Raw genomic sequence first — 20,000 nt, 5'->3', positions numbered from 1 at the left:
CACAGGTGAACAGGCAAATTGGGAACAGGTGGGTGCCATGATTGGGTATAAAAGTAGATTCCATGAAATGCTCAGTCATTCACAAACAAGGATGGGGCGAGGGTCACCACTTTGTCAACAAAAGTGTGAGCAAATTGTTGAACAGTTTAAGAAAAACCTTTCTCAACCAGCTATTGCAAGGAATTTAGGGATTTCACCATCTACGGTCCGTAATATCATCAAAGGGTTCAGAGAATCTGGAGAAATCACTGCACGTAAGCAGCTAAGCCCGTGACCTTCGATCCCTCAGGCTGTACTGCATCAACAAGCGACATCAGTGTGTAAAGGATATCACCACATGGGCTCAGGAACACTTCAGAAACCCACTGTCAGTAACTACAGTTGGTAGCTTCATCTAGGCGAAAACCGTTTATCAACAACACCCAGAAACGCCGTCGGCTTCGCTGGGCCTGAGCTCATCTAAGATGGACTGATACAAAGTGGAAAAGTGTTCTGCGGTCTGACGAGTCCACATTTCAAATTGTTTTTGGAAACTGTGGACGTCGTGTCCTCCGGACCAAAGAGGAAGCGAACCCTCCGGATTGTTATAGGCGCAAAGTTGAAAAGCCAGCATGTGTGATGGTATGGGGGTGTATCGTGCCCAAGACATGGGTAACTTACACGTCTGTGAAGGCGCCATTAATGCTGAAAGGTACATACAGGTTTTGGAGCAACATATGTTGCCATCCAAGCAACGTTACCATGGATGCCCCTGCTTATTTCAGCAAGACAATGCCAAGCCACGTGGCTTCATAGTGAAAGAGAGCGGGTACTAGACTGGCCTGCCTGTAGTCCAGACCTGTCTCCCATTGAAAATGTGTGGCGCATTATGAAGCCTAAAATACCACAACGGAGACCCCCGGACTGCTGAACAACTTAAGCTGTACATCAAGCAAGAATGGGAATGAATTCCACCTGAGAAGCTTCAAAAATGTGTCTCCTTAGTTCCCAAACGTTTTCTGAGTGTTGTTAAAAGGAAAGGCCATGTAACACAGTGGTGAACATGCCCTTTCCCAACTACTTTGGCACGTGTTGCAGCCATTATATTGTAAGTTAATTATTATTTGCAAAAAAAAAAAAAAAAAGTTTATGAGTTTGAACATCAAATATCTTGTCTTTGTAGTGCATTCAATTGAATATGGGTTGAAAAGGATTTGCAAATCATTGTATTCCGTTTATATTTACATATAACACAAATGTCCAACTCATATGGAAACAGGGTTTGTACACATATATATATACTGTATATATATATACATATATATATATACACACATATACATACATATATATATATACATACATATATATATATACATACATATATATATATATAATTAATATATCTATATATATATATATATATCTATAGATATATATATATATATATATTAGAGATGCGCGGTTTGCGGACACAACCGCGAGGTCCGCAGATAATCCGCGGGTCGGGCGGATGACATGACGAAAAAAATAGATTTTAAATAGATTCGGGCGGGTGGCGGTAGGCGGTTGAACCAATTCGGAAATATATATACATAGTTAAATGTTACCCACATACGAAAAACGAGCAGCACTCTTTGAAACAGTCAATTATTCTGGAGCTGGAGCTGATGGCGCATCACCGAAAAAGAAAAGGATTGACTTCACAGAATGGGAGGAGGATACACCTGTGCTTGTTGATGAAGTAGATTATTCCTCTACAAACTTCCATCTCGACGGATCAGCAGAGGAAAATCTACTTTCCTTTTGGGGGAAACAAGGACAATCATTCCCACGACTACAACACCTTGCCAAGAGAATCCTATGCGTCCCAGCAACAAGTGCCGCAAGTGAGCGCTCCTTCAGCGCAGCAGGGCGCATTTTAGAGGCCAGGCGCTCTCGCCTGAATCCTGGCACTGTAGATGCCATTTTATTCTTGCATAGTGCTAAAAAAAAAAAAAGTAAGTAGACATACGGTTGGATATGTTAAACGAATTAGTCTACGTTACCTAGGCTATACCAAATAAGCCCATGTCTAACCTATATTGAGTTCGGTCAGCTGAATAATGTTGATGGTTACGTGTTGTTTGGGCGCACTACAATGCAAAGGAATTAAGGCAATTGCGTTGTTTATTGTGGTTTTTTTCTATTCGAGATATACTGCTGTGTGTTAATTATTTGGCCTGGCTTTCAAGTGAAGCGCATCTCCGATTGGCTACAATGTAAGGCTATTTAGCCTGCTTTGTTTGTCGCAACCGTCTATTTTCATTATAATTCAAGTTTGATGATAAAGCGCAGTGTACCCCCTTCAGCTATTTGCCTTGGCCAATAAGTTGCAGGTAATTTATTACTATTATTTATTTAATTTATTTTTGTTTAAATAGGGATGACATACATATGTTATTGTATAATTTGAGTTTGTGCGCGTGATTGACAGCCTAAGGCTTATGAAGCACATTTTTTATTTATTTTTTTATTTCAACTTAAAAACGTATGAGCCTATGCCTATGCCTACAACATAGGCTATTTGTTTATCTTTATTTTCCTGCCTGTCATTGACAATGGAGATTGTCTGATATTTTGTCATGGCTGCAGATCAATCAATAAAGGTTCATCTTTGTCGCAAAATTGTTCACTGTTTCACTGTGCACCCCGCCCTCGTCCCTATTTGAGCATTATAACGTTAACAAGTTAATATTCATTGAAATAAATTCAGAACATTTTTTTTACCTAACGAAAATATAGGCCTAGTCTTTCTAAAACATTTTTTTAACTTCTTAAAAGCATCGTTCTGCTTGCTGCAACTGCGCACACCAAGTGTGAGGAGCTGATCTGAGGGCATTGGCAACAATAGTCAACACTTTCTTAATGTAAATGACAATAATATTATAATAATGATAAATAATATTATCACACATTAATATCTCTTGGCCACTAACGCGTAGCCAAGAGATATTCATGCGTGGCACACATTGAATGTCTCTGCTGCATTGGATCAGTCTCCTTTCTTTAACAGACAAAAGCTTTCTAACCTCACTAATGCCTTGCATCGTCTATATTAGATATATAACAACGGGCGGGCGGTTGTGGTTTTGATAAAATGTTGGTTCGGGTGGATGACGACTTTTGTGATGCGGTTGCGGATGAAATAATTGCCTATCCGAGCATCTCTAATATATATATACATATACATATTATACATATATATATATATATATATATATATATATATATATATATATATATATATATATATATATATATATATATATATACATACATACCAGTGACGTGCAGTCAGGGGAGGCAGGTGAGGCGGGCCTCATGTGCCATCATGTAAAGAAAAAAAATGTAAAAAGAAAAAAAAATAATTAAATTGTTATATGTATCCAGTGATTATACTATAAAGTTATTTTCCATTTAACTTCACCAGTTTTAGATTATTTTTATTCAAAATCGCTGAATTTTCACATTTGCTGTTCAAATACTGAGAACAGACTTGCGGTGAGTCACCAGCCAGTTGAGCCTTGCCATGGATTGCGCAATGACTCGACTAACTGCTGGCCTGCTGTGCAGTGAGACCGTATTGCTATATGAATTATATTATAAATTTCCATAGTTTAGTTAGCTGAGGTATATAATGTACAGTGTATTTTGTCAACAACTGTATGTGTGTAACGTATTTCTTGTGCTGAGCAATCATAAAACGGCTGCGAAGACGCACTGGGTGAGGCTCGCAGTAATCCCGCCTCCTGGTGGTAGAGGGCGGTAGTGATCCCAGAGATCATTCTTGCGACTACTCTGCTGCAGAAGAAGTGACAACAAGCAGCAACAGTTAGCAGCGATCGTTTATTTTTTCCTCTCGACTGAACTTTTAACATGGAGGATTACATATCTAAAATAAAACAGTTTTCTAAACTGGACTTTCAATCGAAGCAGGAGGTAATAATTAAAGGAAGATCTCCATCGAGACAGACTTTTAAAACTGAAGAAAAATAAGGAAGACTTCTAAAAACAAGTTATCGATGCTTTTGTTCAAAAGGAGCGGCGCATGGACTTCATTTATAAGTAAAGGTAAGACCATAATAATGTTTTTTTTATTAAATGTGCTTTTTTGTGTGCTACAGTTTGTATGTGTAAAGTTAAAGTTAAGTTAAAGTACCAATGATTGTCACACACACTAGGTGTGGTGAAATTTGTCCTCTGCATTTGACCCATCCCCTTGCTCACCCCCTGTGAGGTGAGGGGAGCAGTGGGCAGCAGCGGCGCCGCGCCCGGGAATAATTTTTGGTGATTTAACCCCCAGTTCCAACCCTTGATGCTGAGTGCCAAGCAGGGAAGAATGCTGGTAAGAGCTTTTAAACATAACCCTTTAACTGCTGCCAATCAAATGGTGAATAAGATACTCTTTAGGGTTCATATGTTTGTATATCTGACTGTGATGAAGTCAGTGCCTCACCAGCCATGAACCTCACCACACGTCACTGATACATACATATATATATATTGTATATACCACATCATCTGCAAAAAGCAGAGACCTAATCTTGCAGCCACCAAACCAGATACCCTCAACGCCCTGACTGCGCCTAGAAATTATGTCCATAAAAGTAATGAACAGAATCGGTGACAAAGGGCAGCCTTGGCGTAGTCCAACCCTCACTGGAAACGGGTCCGACTTACTGATCATACAGGGAGCGGACCGCCACAATCAGACAGTCCGTTACCCCGTACTCTCTGAGCACTCCCCACAGGACTTCGAATGCCTTCTCCAAGTCCACAAAGCACATGTAGACGGGTTAGGCAAACTACCATGCACCCTCAAGGACCCTGCCGAGAGTATAGAGTTGGTCTACAGTTCCACGACCAGGACAAAACCCACACTGCTCCTCCTGAATCCGAGGTTCGACTATCCGGCGTAGCCTCCTCTCCAGTACACCTGAATAGACCTTACCGGGAAGGCTGAGGAGTGTGATCCCACGATAGTTGGAACACACCCTCCGGTTCCCCTTCTTAAAGAGAGAACCACCACCCTGGTCTGCCAATCCAGAGGCACCGCTCCCAATGTCCACGCGATGTTGCAGAGTCTTGTCAGCAAAGACAGCCTCACAGCATCCAGAGCCTTAAGGAACTCCGGGAGGAGTTTTTTAACTACCTCGGCAACCTCAGCCCCAGAAAGAGCCCACCACAGATTCCCCAGGCACTGCTTCCTCATAGGAAGACGTGTTGGTGGGATTGAGGAGGTCTTCGAAGTATTCCCTTCACCGATCCACAACATCTGCAGTCGAGGTCAGCAGAACACCATCCCCAACATACACGGTGTTGACATTGCACTGCTTCCCCTTCCCGAGGCGGCGGATGGTGGTCCAGAAACGCTTCGAAGCCGTCTGGAAGTCATTTTCCATAGCTTCCCCGAACTCCTCCCATGTCCGAGTTTTTGCCTCCACGACCGCTGAAGCCGCACACCGCTTGGCCTGTCGGTACCTGTCTGCTGACTCCGGAGTCCTATGAGCCAAAAGAGCCCGATAGGACTTTTTCTTCAGCTTGACAGCATCCTTCACTGCTGATGTCCACCAGCGGGTTCTAGGATTACCGCCACGACCAACCACCATGCGGCCACAGCTCCAATCGGCCGCCTCGACAATAGAGGTACGGAACATCGTCCACAAGGACTCAGTGTCCAGCGCCTCCCTTGTGACATGTTGAAAGTTCTTCCGGAGGCGGGAATTGAAACTCTCTCTGACAGGAGACTCTGCTAGGCGTTCCCAGCAGACCTTCACAATGCGTTTGGGCCTGCCAGGTCTGTCCGGCATCCTCCCCCACCATTGCAGCCAACTCACCTCCAGGTGGTGATCGGTAGAAAGCTCCGCCCCTCTCTTCACCCGAGTGTCCAAAACATGAGGCCGCAAATCCGATGACAACTACAAAGTCGATCATGGAACTGCGGCCTAGGGTGTCCTGGTGCCAAGTGCACATATGGACACCCTTATGTTTGAACATGGTGTTTGTTATGGACAATCTGTGACGAGCACAAAAGTCCAATAACAAAACACCATTTGGGTTCAGATCCGGGCGGCCATTCTTCCCAATCACGCCTCTTCAGGTTTCACTGTCGTTGCCAACATGAGCATTGGAAGTCCCCCAGTAGGTCAAGGGAATCACCCGGGGGAGCACTTTCCAGAACTCCCTCGAGTGTATCCAAAAAGGGTGGGTACTCTGAACTGCTGTTTGGTGCGTAAGCACAAACAACTGTCATAAGCTCGGGTCTGTCACAAGCACGGGTCCTGACTGTCATAAGCTCCCTGTCGTCCACTGGGTTGAACTCCAACATGCAGGCTTTGAGCTCACTGCCGACAACGCCACACTGGAAGAGAGTCCAGCCCCTCTCAAGAGAACTGGTTCCAGAGCCCTTGTTGCCGGAACTTCACCTCGTGCACTAGCTCAGGCTCCTTCCCCCCAGAGAGGTGACGTTCCACGTCCCAAGAGCTAGCTTATGTAGCCGAGGATCGGACCGCCAAGTGCCCTGCCTTCGGCTGCCGCCCAGCTCACATTGCACCCGACCTCTATGGCCCCTGCTATGGGTGGTGAGCCCATTGGAGGAGGGACCCATGTTGCCTCTTCGGGCTGTGCCCGGCTGGGCCCCATGGTGCTCGCCATCGTGCTCCAGAGGGGGCCCCGGTGACCCGCGTCCGGGCGAGGGAAATCTGGGTCCTTATTCTTCACAGAGGTCTTCGAGCTGCTCTTTGTCTGATCCCTCACCTAGGACCAGTTTGTCTTGGGAGACCCTACCAGGGGGCATAAAGCCCCCGGACAACATAGCTCCTAGGGTCATTGGGACATGCACACTCCTCTACCACGATAAGGTGGCAGCTCAGAGAGGTGTAACAACTACATTATTACCTGTCACTTTTTATAACTCCTTGTGCAGATCTGAATGCTTATTATTTAAATGTTAACCTAAGTTTGAAGCAAAGGTGGTAATACTAATCGCCATATTTGGTGAGGCGTGTTTTAAAACAGCTGTTGTGAGAGTAGCTTTAAAGAATGTCATGTGGGGTGAGTGACGTGAGTGAGTGGGCAAGTTAGGAGAGGTAGCGCAAGCATGTGCAGGAGAGTTAATAGCATGTTCATTCCGACCAAAGAGTGGAGCTTTACAGACCCATTGTGAAGTGAAAGGTCTCCCCTGCTCTGCTTGACCCACGGTCTGGGAGCCGACAAGCAGGAAAGGTGTAAAAACATTACTTGAAACGCGTCACCTTTATTGTTAGTTTTGAATCCCAAATACCTCAATATTGCGCTTCATGCATCCTCTTTATTACCCAGTAGAATTTTAGTTTTTTGCCATTTTTCCTCTCCAAAATTGTATTTCTTGTATGCACTTTGTGTGTGCGTTTTAACACACGCAAAACCCGGTAGTCACCCGGCGGTGACTCAGATGAAAGAGCGGTACCGGTACTATTCAAAGATGGTATAGTACCGATTTCAATTGATTAGTATCGCAATACTTCGCGATACTTTGGTACTTACTTATATCGTACAACCCTAATAGATACATACACATTATACATAAAATACATATATACATTGTTAAAATGCATATATGTATGTATATATACATACATATGTATATATCCATCCATCCATTTTTTACCGCTTGTCCCTTTTGGGGTCGCGGGGGGGTCTCAGCTGCATTCGGGCGGTAGGCGGGGTACACCCTGGACAAGTCGCCACCTCATCGCAGCATATGTATATATTAATTTTAAATTCATATGTCTATATATGTGTATACACATATATAGACATACACATATACATATGTATGTATGTATACATACATACATATACACATATATGAAAGCATATATATACACACATATATATGAATGTATATATATACGTGTATATACACATACATATATATGTACATGAACATGTATATGTATATATACATACTGTATGTATATATGTACGTATTGATAAATACATATATACATATAGTTAGATGTATGTAATACATACATACATATATATACACATGTAAGTCTGTGTCATTATACTTACATGTAATTACACGTAGTGTAAGTATGTGTACTTACACGTAATTACATAGAAGTGGAGTTACGTGTAAATACACTTACTTGCGTGTAAGTACATTTAGTTACATATTTATTATTATTACGTGTAACTACAAGTAAGTAAGTGTACACGTTATTTATTCTTATTACGTGTAACTACAAGTAAGTACATGTATTTACACTTACATGGTGGATGTCCGGTTGAGCTCTGTGGAAATTAGACCAAAGAACGGAATGACTTTCACTTTCACTGTGAAGTGAAAGGTCTAACATGTAGTTACATGTAACTAACATGTAGTTACATGTAACTACATGTTAGACCTTTCACTTCACAGTGGAATGACTAGGCCGTTGATCACTTTATTTATAATTTCCACAGGGCTCAACCGGACATCCACCACTGTGAAGTGAAAGGTCTAACATGTAGTTACATGTAACTAACATGTAGTTACATGTAACTACATGTTAGACCTTTCACTTCACAGTGCTAAAAGCTAAAACACTGCCAACTGCGGATGAATGCTAGCTAGCCATGTCTTAAAGCACCTCTTCCTGAGGGCGCTACAGTGTTATAGCTTCACCGTTATGGTCAGTTTTTAGGCCAAAATGCGTTCATTCTCCCTTTTCTGTCTACACACCGTGTCTGTTTGTAAGTACTCTGTGATTGTGCGCTGCCGAACACGCTCCTCTGCTCGTAAACCCAGCAATGTCATGACGTGACAGCGCACAGTCATGCCCATAAAAAAAAAATGGGGAACCTATCCATCCATTCATTTTTTACCGCTCGTCCCTTTCGGGGTCGCGGGGGGTGTTGCATCCGGGTGGTAAGCGGGGTACACCCTGGACAAGTCACCACCTCATCGCAGGGCCAACACAGATAGACAGAACCGGTACTTTTTAAACAGAGTATAGTACCGTTTTTGATTCTTTAGTACCGCGATACTATACTAGTACCCGAATACTGTACAACCCTACATGTAACTACATATTAGTTACATGTAACTACACATAAGTACATGTAGTTACATGACCTTACATGTAACTACGTGTAAGTATACGTAGTTACATACACGAGCGAGAGATGTTTTGTTGTCTGACTGAAGTGGTCTTACCTCCAAGGAAATCTTGCCAAACCAGGCAAAGAATGAGCTGTAGACTGAGCGAGCGTAGCCTGGGATGTTGCGAATGAGAATGAAGGCTAAGATCTGAGGAAGATACAGCACACATCTTGTTAGAAATGAACAAGAATGAAGTGAGTTTCCAAAAGGATCCATGAAGAAGAATACCTGCACCACAGAAACGTATGGATGCATCTCGTTGCACTCGCTTTTCTTCTTGCACTTGCTTGCCCACACAGAATATGTCTGCAAAAAAAACAACTCTTAATCTTTGATTTCTTTTGTAAAAGACATGAAGAGATTGAGGAGGATCATTCCTGATGGATCCTGCAGACTTTGGCAATCAGTCATTATCATTCAAAATCTGACTGTACTTATGTACACTACAAATATAAAGTTATAAACCCCTTAATACAGACTTGGAAGAACGTGCCTTTTCAACAAAAAATTGCTCTTACTCCAGTCATACATGTACTATACACACACACACACATATATATATATATATATATATATATATATATATATATATATATATATATATATATATATATATATATATATATATATATATATATATATATATATATATATATGTACAGTGTTGGGTTAGTTACTGGAAACCAGTAATGCGTTACTGTGAAAAGTAACTAGTTAAAAAAAAAATGTAGGGCTCCCATTAATGCCCTTTTAGCTTTCATTTCAGTACTGCTATTGCACTGGAGAATAATACACACAAAGACAAAGATATGTTTCAAAGGGCCAATTTATTTTGGGCCAGAACAAATCGACAAAACTATTTTAAATTGCTGCAACATAACATAGATAAGTAACAAACCGCATAATAACAACATGTTACAACATAGCTGTAAACCTAGCTTCACCCAAGGAAGGCAAACATGACATGATTATATGTCATGTCACTATATACAGCACACATTCTGCTACACACACGCATAACCTTGCATATTTTTCTCTCAAGAATTGTGAAATAAAATCATGTCTTCGTGAGATCAACACTGTACCCAGAACACATTTCCCCAGTTTTAGTTTAGAGAAAAGGAAAGATTGGCCCAGCCCACTAGGGTCCCTCTTTATGTTTGTGAACTTTATACATTTAGAGTGATTTGATAATCAAACACTCTAAAAGTCTAGAATGAAAGAGTACATACGAGAATTGACAGAGTGTGTGTACCTTCAGTGCTGAATGATGAGCAGAGGCAGAGTTTGGAGCGTTTTCTTTAGCTTGCTTTCCATGTTTATGTACTCACTTCTAGCACATACGCTACAATGGCTAGCAGTCCCTCCGTTAAAATCATGTCTCTCTTTACTAGCTTCGTCGAAGCATGTTGCTTTTGTAGCTGTTTCAGCAGATTTGAATTGCTGTTTTGAGCAGTAGATAGGATCTTCGATCCAAGACACAACTTACATTTAACTAAAATGTTGTTTTCTTTGTGCTGGACAAAAGAAAAGTAGTGAGAATATCTCCAAAACGCGGCTTCGGCTCCGCCATGATGTCTTGTTAGTAAACACGCACACGCACACACACACACACCGCACCTCTTCCTTGTGACACAGGAACATTCAGAAGGACGACACCGCAGCAATAAAACACACTCAGATCTTCTCAGTTTCTAGCCGATACTATATAAAAAATAACGCAGTAACACATCATGTAGTAACGGTAACAGAGTTACTGAATATAAAAGATAACGCGTTAGACTACTATTACCGCCGAAAATAACGGCGTTAACAGTCCCAACACTATATATATATATATATATATATATATATATATATATATATATATACACACATACACATATATATTTAGATACCTATACAATATTTATATATATAGTGAGGTACACAAGTATTTGCACACCCTGCAATTTTGCAAGATCTCCCACTTAGAAATTAGGGAGAGGTCTGAAATGTTCATCATAGATGTACAAACCCCGTTTCCATATGAGTTGGGAAATTGTGTTAGATGTAAATATAAACGGAATACAATGATTTGCAAATCATTTTCAACCCATATTCAGTTGAATATGCTACAAAGACAACATATTTGATGTTCAAACTGATAAACATTTTTTTTTGGCAAATAATCATTATCATTAACTTTAGAATTTGATGCCAGCAACACGTGACAAAGAAGTTGGGAAAGGTGGCAATAAATACTGATAAAGTTGAGGAATGCTCATCAAACACTTATTTGGAACATCCCACAGGTGAACAGGCAAATTGGGAACAGGTGGGTGCCATGATTGGGTATAAAAGTAGATTCCATGAAATGCTCAGTCATTCACAAACAAGGATGGGGCGAGGGTCACCACTTTGTCAACAAATGCGTGACCAAATTGTTGAACAGTTTAAGAAAAACCTTTCTCAACCAGCTATGGCAAGGAATTTAGGGATTTCACCATCTACGGTCCGTAATATCATCAAAGGGTTCAGAGAATCTGGAGAAATCACTGCACGTAAGCAGCTAAGCCTGTGACCTTTGATCCCTCAGGCTGTACTGCATCAACAAGCGACATCAGTGTGTAAAGGATATCACCACATGGGCTCAGGAACACTTCAGAAACCCACTGTCAGTAACTACAGTTGGTCGCTACATCTGTAAGTGCAAGTTAAAACTCTCCTATGCAAGGCGAAAACCGTTTATCAACAACACCCAGAAATGCCGTCGGCTTTGCTGGGCCTGAGCTCATCTAAGATGGACTGATACTGTCAAAGGTTGTTGGTGACGAACCCCAAGATGCAGAGACGGCAGGCATTGAACGGGAAAACATGATTTAATTAAACACTATAGCAAAAACAAACAAAAGGGTACAAACAAAAGGCGCGCACAAGGCGGAGAACAAACTAGGCTATGAACTAAAATAGCACAAAGGCTAACGGTGGACAAGAAACAAAAACACTTACTGTGACACAAATAACAAAACTCACGTGGCAAGAAACGAGCAGAATGAACTATGATAGGAACAGAGTGGACAGAAGTAGACAGAGCTACAACAAGTATAAATGACAATAATCCAGCAGTGACTGGAGGGCAGGACAGGTTTAAATAGCAGCTGGCTGATTGGCACCAGGTGTGGCCACGTGCCAATCAGCCACAGCTGAGGGGACAAAGCACTCAGGGAGATAATCAGGAAATAACCAAAATAAGAGTGCTGACAGGAACTAAAAACAGGAAACCAAGACAAACGCAGAGGAAAACTAAAACTTGACCAAACTGTCAGGGACAACCCTGACAGATACAAAGTGGAAAAGTGTTCGTGTTCTGTGGTCTGACGAGTCCACATTTCAAATTGTTTTTGGAAACTGTGGACGTCGTGTCCTCCGGACCAAAGAGGAAAAGAACCATCTGGATTGTTATAGGCGCAAAGTTGAAAAGCCAGCATCTGTGATGGTATGGGGGTGTATTAGTGCCCAAGACATGGGTAACTTACACATCTGTGAAGGCGCCATTAATGCTGAAAGGTACATACAGGTTTTGGCGCAACATATGTTGCCATCCAAGCAACGTTACCATGGACGCCCCTGCTTATTTCAGCAAGACAATGCCAAGCCACGTGTTACATCAACGTGGCTTCATAGTAAAAGAGTGCGGGGTACTAGACTGGCCTGCCTGTAGTCCAGACCTGTCTCCCATTGAAAATGTGTGGCGCATTATGAAGCCTAAAATACCACAACGGAGACCCCCGGACTGTTGAACAACTTAAGCTGTACATCAAGCAAGAATGGGAAAGAATTCCCCCTGAGAAGCTTAAAAAATGTGTCTCCTCAGTTCCCAAACGTGTGAACATGCCCTTTCCCAACTACTTTGGCACTTCACCTCCCCCTAAGGATTTTAACGGAGGGACTGCTAGCCAGGACAACATTGATAGTTTACACAGTACAGTACATATTCCGTACAATTGACCACTAAATGGTAACACCCAAATAAGTTTTTCAACTTGTTTAAGTCGGGGTCTACGTTAATCAACTCATGGTAATGTGTGTAATTTGTTGTGAGTTCATGCACTGTGTTGGTTTTGTTCTTTGAACAAGGCGATGTTCATGCACGGTTCATTTTGTGCACCAATAAAAAAAACATGACTTTTTCGTGAATTTGAAAAAAAAACAAAAAACATTTTATTTTTCACTAAAGAAGGGTTCGGTGAATGCGCATATGAAACTGGTGGGGTTCGGTACCTCCAACAAGGTTAAGAACCACTGGTATAGACTATAAAGTTCACAAACATAAAGAGGGATCCTAGTGGGCCAGGGCAATCTTTCCTTATCTCTAAACTAAAACTGGGGAAATGTGTAGAGTGTTTTGGGCTTCAGTACAGTGTTGATCTCCTGAATACATTTTATTTCCGAATTTCTTGAGAGAGAAAAAATGCCTGGTTAGGCTTTGTGTATGTCATGTGTGCCTTCCTTGGGTGAAGCCAGTTTTACAGCTATGCTGTTATTATGCTGTTTGTTACTTATTATGTTATGTTGCAGCTATTTAAAATAGTTTTGTCAATTTGTTCTGTCTTTAAATAAATTGGCCCTTTGAAACATATCTTTGTCTTTGTGTGTTGTATGTAGACCACATTGCTTTCTGAGTTCAGTGATGCAAATGAATGTCAAGTTGATCAACAGATTGTATTATTCTCCAGTGCAATAACAGTACTGAAATGAAGGCTAAAAGGGCATTAAAGGCCTACTACTACTACCGACCACGCAGTCTGATAGTTTATATATCAATGATGAAATCTTAACATTGCAACACATGTCAATACGGCCGGGTTAACTTATAAAGTGCAATTTTAAATTTCCAGGGAAATTTCCGGTTGAAAACATCTAGGTATGATGATGTTTGTGCGTGACGTCAATGGTTGAAGCGGAAGTATTGGGACACATTGTATCCCAATACAAACAGCTCTGTTTTCATCGCAAAATTCCACAGTATTCTGGACATCTGTGTTGGTGAATCTTTTGCAATTTGTTTAATGAACAATGGAGACTGCAAAGAAGAAAGCTGTAGGTGGGATCGGTGTATTAGCGGCCGGCTGCAGCAACACAACCAGGAGGACTTTGAGTTGGATAACAGACGCGCTATTCGATGCTAGCCGCCGACCGCATCGATGATCGGGTGAAGTCCTTCGTCGCGCCGTCGATCGCTGGAACGCAAGTGAGCACGGGTGTTGATGAGCAGATGAGGGCTGGCGTAGGTGGAGCGCTAATGTTTTTATCATAGCTCTGACGAGGTCCCGTAGCTAAGTTAGCTTCAATGGCGTCGTTAGCAACAGCATTGCTAGGCTTCGACAGGCGGCACAGCATTAACCGTGTGGTTACAGGTCCTGTGTTTGGTTCGGTGTCTCCTGATAGTAGTATTGTTGATCTTCTGTCTATCCTTCCAGTCAGGGGCTTATGTCTTTTGTTTCTAGCTGCATTTAAGCACGATGCTATCACGTTAGCTCCGTAGTTAAAGTGCTTCACCGATGTATTGTCGTGGAGATAAAAGTCACTGTGAATGTCCATTTCGCGTTCTCGACTCTCATTTTCAAGAGGATATAGTATCCGAGGTGGTTTAAAATACAAATCCGTGATCCACAATAGAAAAAGGAGAAAGTGTGGAATCCAATGAGCCCTTGTACCTAAGTTACGGTCAGAGCGAAAAAAAGATACGTCCTGCACTGCACTCTAGTCCTTCACTCTTACGTTCCTCATCCACAAATCTTTCATCCTTGCTCAAATTAATGGGGTAATCGTCGCTTTCTCGGTCCGAATCGCTCTCGCTGCTGGTGTAAACAATGGGGAAATGTGAGGAGCCCTTCAACCTGCGACGTCACGCTACTTCCGGTACAGGCAAGGCTTTTTTAATCAGCGACCAAAAGTTACGAACTTTATCGTCGATGTTCTCTACTAAATCCTTTCAGCAAAAATATGGCAATATCGCGAAATGATCAAGTATGACACATAGAATGGATCTGCTATCCCCGTTTAAATAAAAAAAATTCATTTCAGTAGGCCTTTAATGGAAACTTTAAAGCTTAAGTAGCGACTTATGTGTGAAATTATTAACACATTATTGTAAAATATCAAATAATATTATTTAACTCGTTCACGTAAGAGACTAGATGTATAAGATTTCATCTGATTTAGCGATGAAATCAAATTGTTTGGTGAATGTATAGCATGTTCTATATGTTATAGTTATTTGAATGACTCTTACCATAATATGTTACGTTAACATACCAGGCACGTTCTCAGTTGGTTATTTATGCGTCATATAACGTAAACTTATTCAGCCTGTTGTTCACTATTCTTTATTTGTTTTAAATTGCATTTCAAATGTCTATTCTTGGTGTTGGGTTTTATCAAATAAATTTCCCCAAAAAATGCGACTTATACTCCAGTGCGACTTATATATGTTTTTTTTTTTCTTTATTATGGATTTTCGGCCGGTGCGACTTATACTCCGGAGCGAATTATACTCCGAAAAATACGGTACACAGGTACACACACACACACACACTTATATATATATGTGTATATGTATATGTGTATATATATATATATATATATATATATATATATATATATACACATATATATATATATATATATGTGTATATATATATATATATATATATATATATATATATATATATACACATATACATATATATATATATATATATATATATATATATATATATATATATATATATATATATATATATATATATATATATATATATATATATATGTGTATATATATATATATATATATGTATATATATATATGTATATATATATATATGTGTACATATATCGTATTTTTCGGACTATAAGTCACAGTTTTTTTCATAGTTTGCGACCTATACTCAGGAGCGACTTATGTGTGAAATTATTAACACATTACCGTAAAATATCAAATAATATTATTTAGCTCATTCACGTAACAGACTACGTATAAGATTTCATCGGATTTAGCGATAGGAGTGACAGCTTGTTTGGTAAACATATAGCATGTTCTATATTTTATAGTTATTTGAATGACTCTTACCATAATATGTTACGTTAACATACCAGGCACGTTCTCAGTTGGTTATTTATGCGTCATATAATGTACACTTATTCAGCCTGTTGTTCACTATTCTTTATTTATTTTGAATTGTCTTTCAAATTTCTATTCTTGGTGTTGGGTTTTATCAAATAAATTTCCCCACAAAATGCGACTTATACTCCAGTGCGACATATGTTTTTTTCCTTCTTCATTATGCATTTTCGGCCGGTGCGACTTATACTCCGGAGCGACTTATAGTCCGAAAAATACGGTATATATATATATGTATATATATGTATATATATATATGTATATATATATATATATATATATATATATATATATATATATATATATATATATATATATATATATATATATATATATATATACACACACACATACATATATAAATATATATACATACACACACACACAGACACATATAAAATACATATACATACACACACACACATATATATACATATATGTATATTAATGTATAAATGTGTATATATGTGTGTGTATATATATATATATATATATATATATATATCATGTGTGTGTGTGTCTGTGTGTACCTGAGTGTGTATATATATATATATATATATATATATATATATATATATATATATATATATATATATATACATACACATGTGTGTGTGTGTGTGCGCATGTGTGTGTACCTGTATATATATATATATATATATATATATATATATATATATATATATATATATATATATATATATATATATATATATATATATATATACACATACATATATATACACAGGTACACACACACACACACACATCTTTATATGTATACTTTCACCGGAAAATATCGAGATGTATATCAAATATAGAGTTTAAGTAAAAATATAGCGAGATATACTTTTTCATTATATATATATATATATATATATACATACAACTATAAACAGTATATATATACAAAACTATATATATACACATTTGTATGTATACATATGTATATATCCATATATATGTATACATGTATGTAAATACATATACATATATGTTGGGGACAAGTGTTGTAAATTAGCTTTGGCTACAAACACTGTGATGCATGCATCGGATAACTGTTTCAGATGTCTATGTTTTTGTATCTGTCCCTATTTCAAATAAACCTCTATAATAATAATAATAATAAACATATATGTCTGTCATATATGGATGTTACCCCAGGTTATTTTAATATACGCGCAAATACCCCATTCTATGTACAATGTTGTCTTAATACAAGGCGTGGTCGTTGTACTTTAATACTATCCAACAAGTATTTACGTTATTAAACTTACACTGTTGTGAAATATTTTGTCAAGTAAAATTAAAGTGTTATGGTGTTAAAATAGGCCATTAAAATTGCAATATTATCACAAACTACGTTTTACCATATATATGGTAAAGAACGCATCTTCTGGCTGTTTTTATTTAGTGAGTCAAAGACCTCCTCCTCACGGGCTGCTCTGATCTTTTTTCCTGACTTTCTGAACACGAGAATAGCCGAAACAAGCCCTGTTATTTGTGTGCGGTGTTCTTTTGTGAAAGCTATGTTTATTGTTGACCTAGCAGGTGTGCTATTGACTGTCTGCTATCATAATCTTGCAGTGTGAATGTGCAGATCGTGGATTGTTTGCTCCTGCATTGCCTTTGTGCTGCTGACCAGTGTGATTAATTAAATGAGTACTTTTTGCAAACTAACTTTTTTCCTGTCGGTGTACCAGTACTACAAGTTTTATAGATCTACCTTTCTACCTAATAGTAAGTGCAATTTGTCTTGGGCAAATAGACAACCACTGTATAGTTACTGTTAATACGTGTATTAAGATATACACGTATAGCAGGGCTTAAACAAATGATAACAGAGTACGTAAAATAATCTGGGCGTCGTTTATAAGTGATTGTATATGGTAACAGGCATTACGTGTGTGTCCATGTATACCATATTGAAACATTGTCTTACGATGAAGGTGATGACAGAGAAGAAGAGGAGCAGGTTGGAGATTCTGGCCGAAAACAGTGTCTCTCCTTTGCCCTCGGACAGCACCTGGCGCTTCTGCAGCAGCAGGTAGATGAGGGCAAACAACATGCCGTGTATCACCGCCTGCAACATAACAACACGGCACGTTTGCCACATGCAAGTCTGCATTGTGTTGGATGTCGTCAGCCACTTACAAATCTGTCCAGCTTCCATCTAAACCACCATTCATGGATGCTTCCGTTGAGCTCAAACAGTTTGGAGAGGGGCCAGACTGAGAAGATGCTGTCAAAGAAACCCTGCAAGCAGAGATGAGGTCATGTGATGTGACATCAGCCCATACCGATCACATGTCCTAACTGTACATTTTCCATGTATTAATGGTGAATAACAATATTGTCCATAGTACACAATGACTAAATCGATCCTGTGTCCAGGAAATTTTGTCGTGAATTTCTAAGCGTTAAGAAAAATAAAATTGGTGAAAATAAATATGTCGACCTAATCGCTAGTATTGATTTTATATTGATACTACCCGTCGTATCGACAACCCATTTTTGTATCAATCTGCCCTCCTCTTTTAATGCTGACACATCAACAGTAGTTACATTATCCTATCTCTGGACTTTTATTATTATCTGCTTCCTTTCTGCTGTAACATGGTTCTACATACACTTTACTAAACGCTATTGCTTAGTGTTGCTCTTAGCTTGTCCTCTATTGATAACGATACTAACAGTAAGGTATTAAGAAATGTACAGTAGTTGATTATTATCAGCTTAGGGGAGCGCTCTGTGTATAGAGACACACAATTAGCTGCTAGTCGCTTGCCAGCTAGGGACTACAGCCAGAGAGAGGTGAGCGGCATTATAACATACTTTTTCAAGAAAATCATCCGACACCTGACGATGGTCCATCTATCAGCATATGATCCCTAGTTGCTACTAATAACCCTCATAAAAAGATGCTTTGTCACCTTTTAAACCAAGCAGACAAACAGGTTGTTTTTTCTTCAGATATAGTATGAGGACCAATCCACCAAGTCGAGTGAAAGAAAATGTAAATACAATGGGGGAAAAAAAACGCCCTTCAACACTGGAAAGTAGCATTTGTCACAATTTTTAACAATAGTTTTGACAAATAAATGTTTGTTTGCCATAATGAAGGTGTTTATTATTAGCTTAGCGGCTCCACACTGTGCATGGATGTATGCATACACAGCCCACCCACTGCCCCAAGTTTCTTCATCTTGTGCCACATCACATCCCAGAAGTGGACGGAGGATGCAGGTGAGCAGTTAGGGACACAGACTGGGATGTGCTCTGCAGCCCACAAGGAGAGGACATCCACCCTCAGACTGAGTGCATCACCGGATATATAAACTTCTGTGTGGAAAACACTGTGACCTCCAAGATGGCCCGGTGTTTTCCTAACAATAAACCATGGGTCACCACTGAGATGAAGGCCCTACTGAACGAGAATAAGCTGTCTTTCACCCAAGGAAACAAGGAGGAGCTGAGAAGAGTCAAGATCAGGAGGAGTAAAGAACTACAAACATAAACTGGAACAACAGATGAAAGAAAAAAACAACATTTATCAAGTGTGGACCAGCCTGAAAGAGATTTCAGGTCATGGAAGAGGTCACCAAGCTTTTGGCGACCAAGAGTGGGCCAACAAACTCTTAAGTCTTTTTCAACAGGTTTGACTCTGGGCCCACTGCAACCCCT

The 20,000-nt window shown here is 39.7% G+C and overlaps 1 protein-coding gene across 3 annotated transcripts in view; it reads right to left on the bottom strand.

The window, feature by feature from the left end:
• Positions 1-20,000, bottom strand: part of casd1 (CAS1 domain containing 1) — a 111,436-nt gene that overhangs the window by 12,995 nt on the left and 78,441 nt on the right. For all 3 annotated transcript variants that reach the window (XM_062029234.1, XM_062029233.1, XM_062029235.1), the window contains 4 exons: positions 18,471-18,572; positions 18,259-18,399; positions 9,380-9,457; positions 9,206-9,298 (listed from right to left, as the gene is read on the bottom strand). In XM_062029234.1, coding sequence (XP_061885218.1) covers positions 9,206-9,298; positions 9,380-9,457; positions 18,259-18,399; positions 18,471-18,572 — 414 coding nt within the window. The remainder of the gene's footprint in view (positions 1-9,205; positions 9,299-9,379; positions 9,458-18,258; positions 18,400-18,470; positions 18,573-20,000) is intronic.

This window comes from Entelurus aequoreus, linkage group LG20 (assembly GCF_033978785.1).
Source record: "Entelurus aequoreus isolate RoL-2023_Sb linkage group LG20, RoL_Eaeq_v1.1, whole genome shotgun sequence".
NCBI classification, from domain to species: domain Eukaryota; kingdom Metazoa; phylum Chordata; class Actinopteri; order Syngnathiformes; family Syngnathidae; genus Entelurus; species Entelurus aequoreus.
The sequence above is the reverse complement of the archived record's forward strand: the minus strand, read 5'-3'. Positions and strand labels throughout refer to the sequence as shown.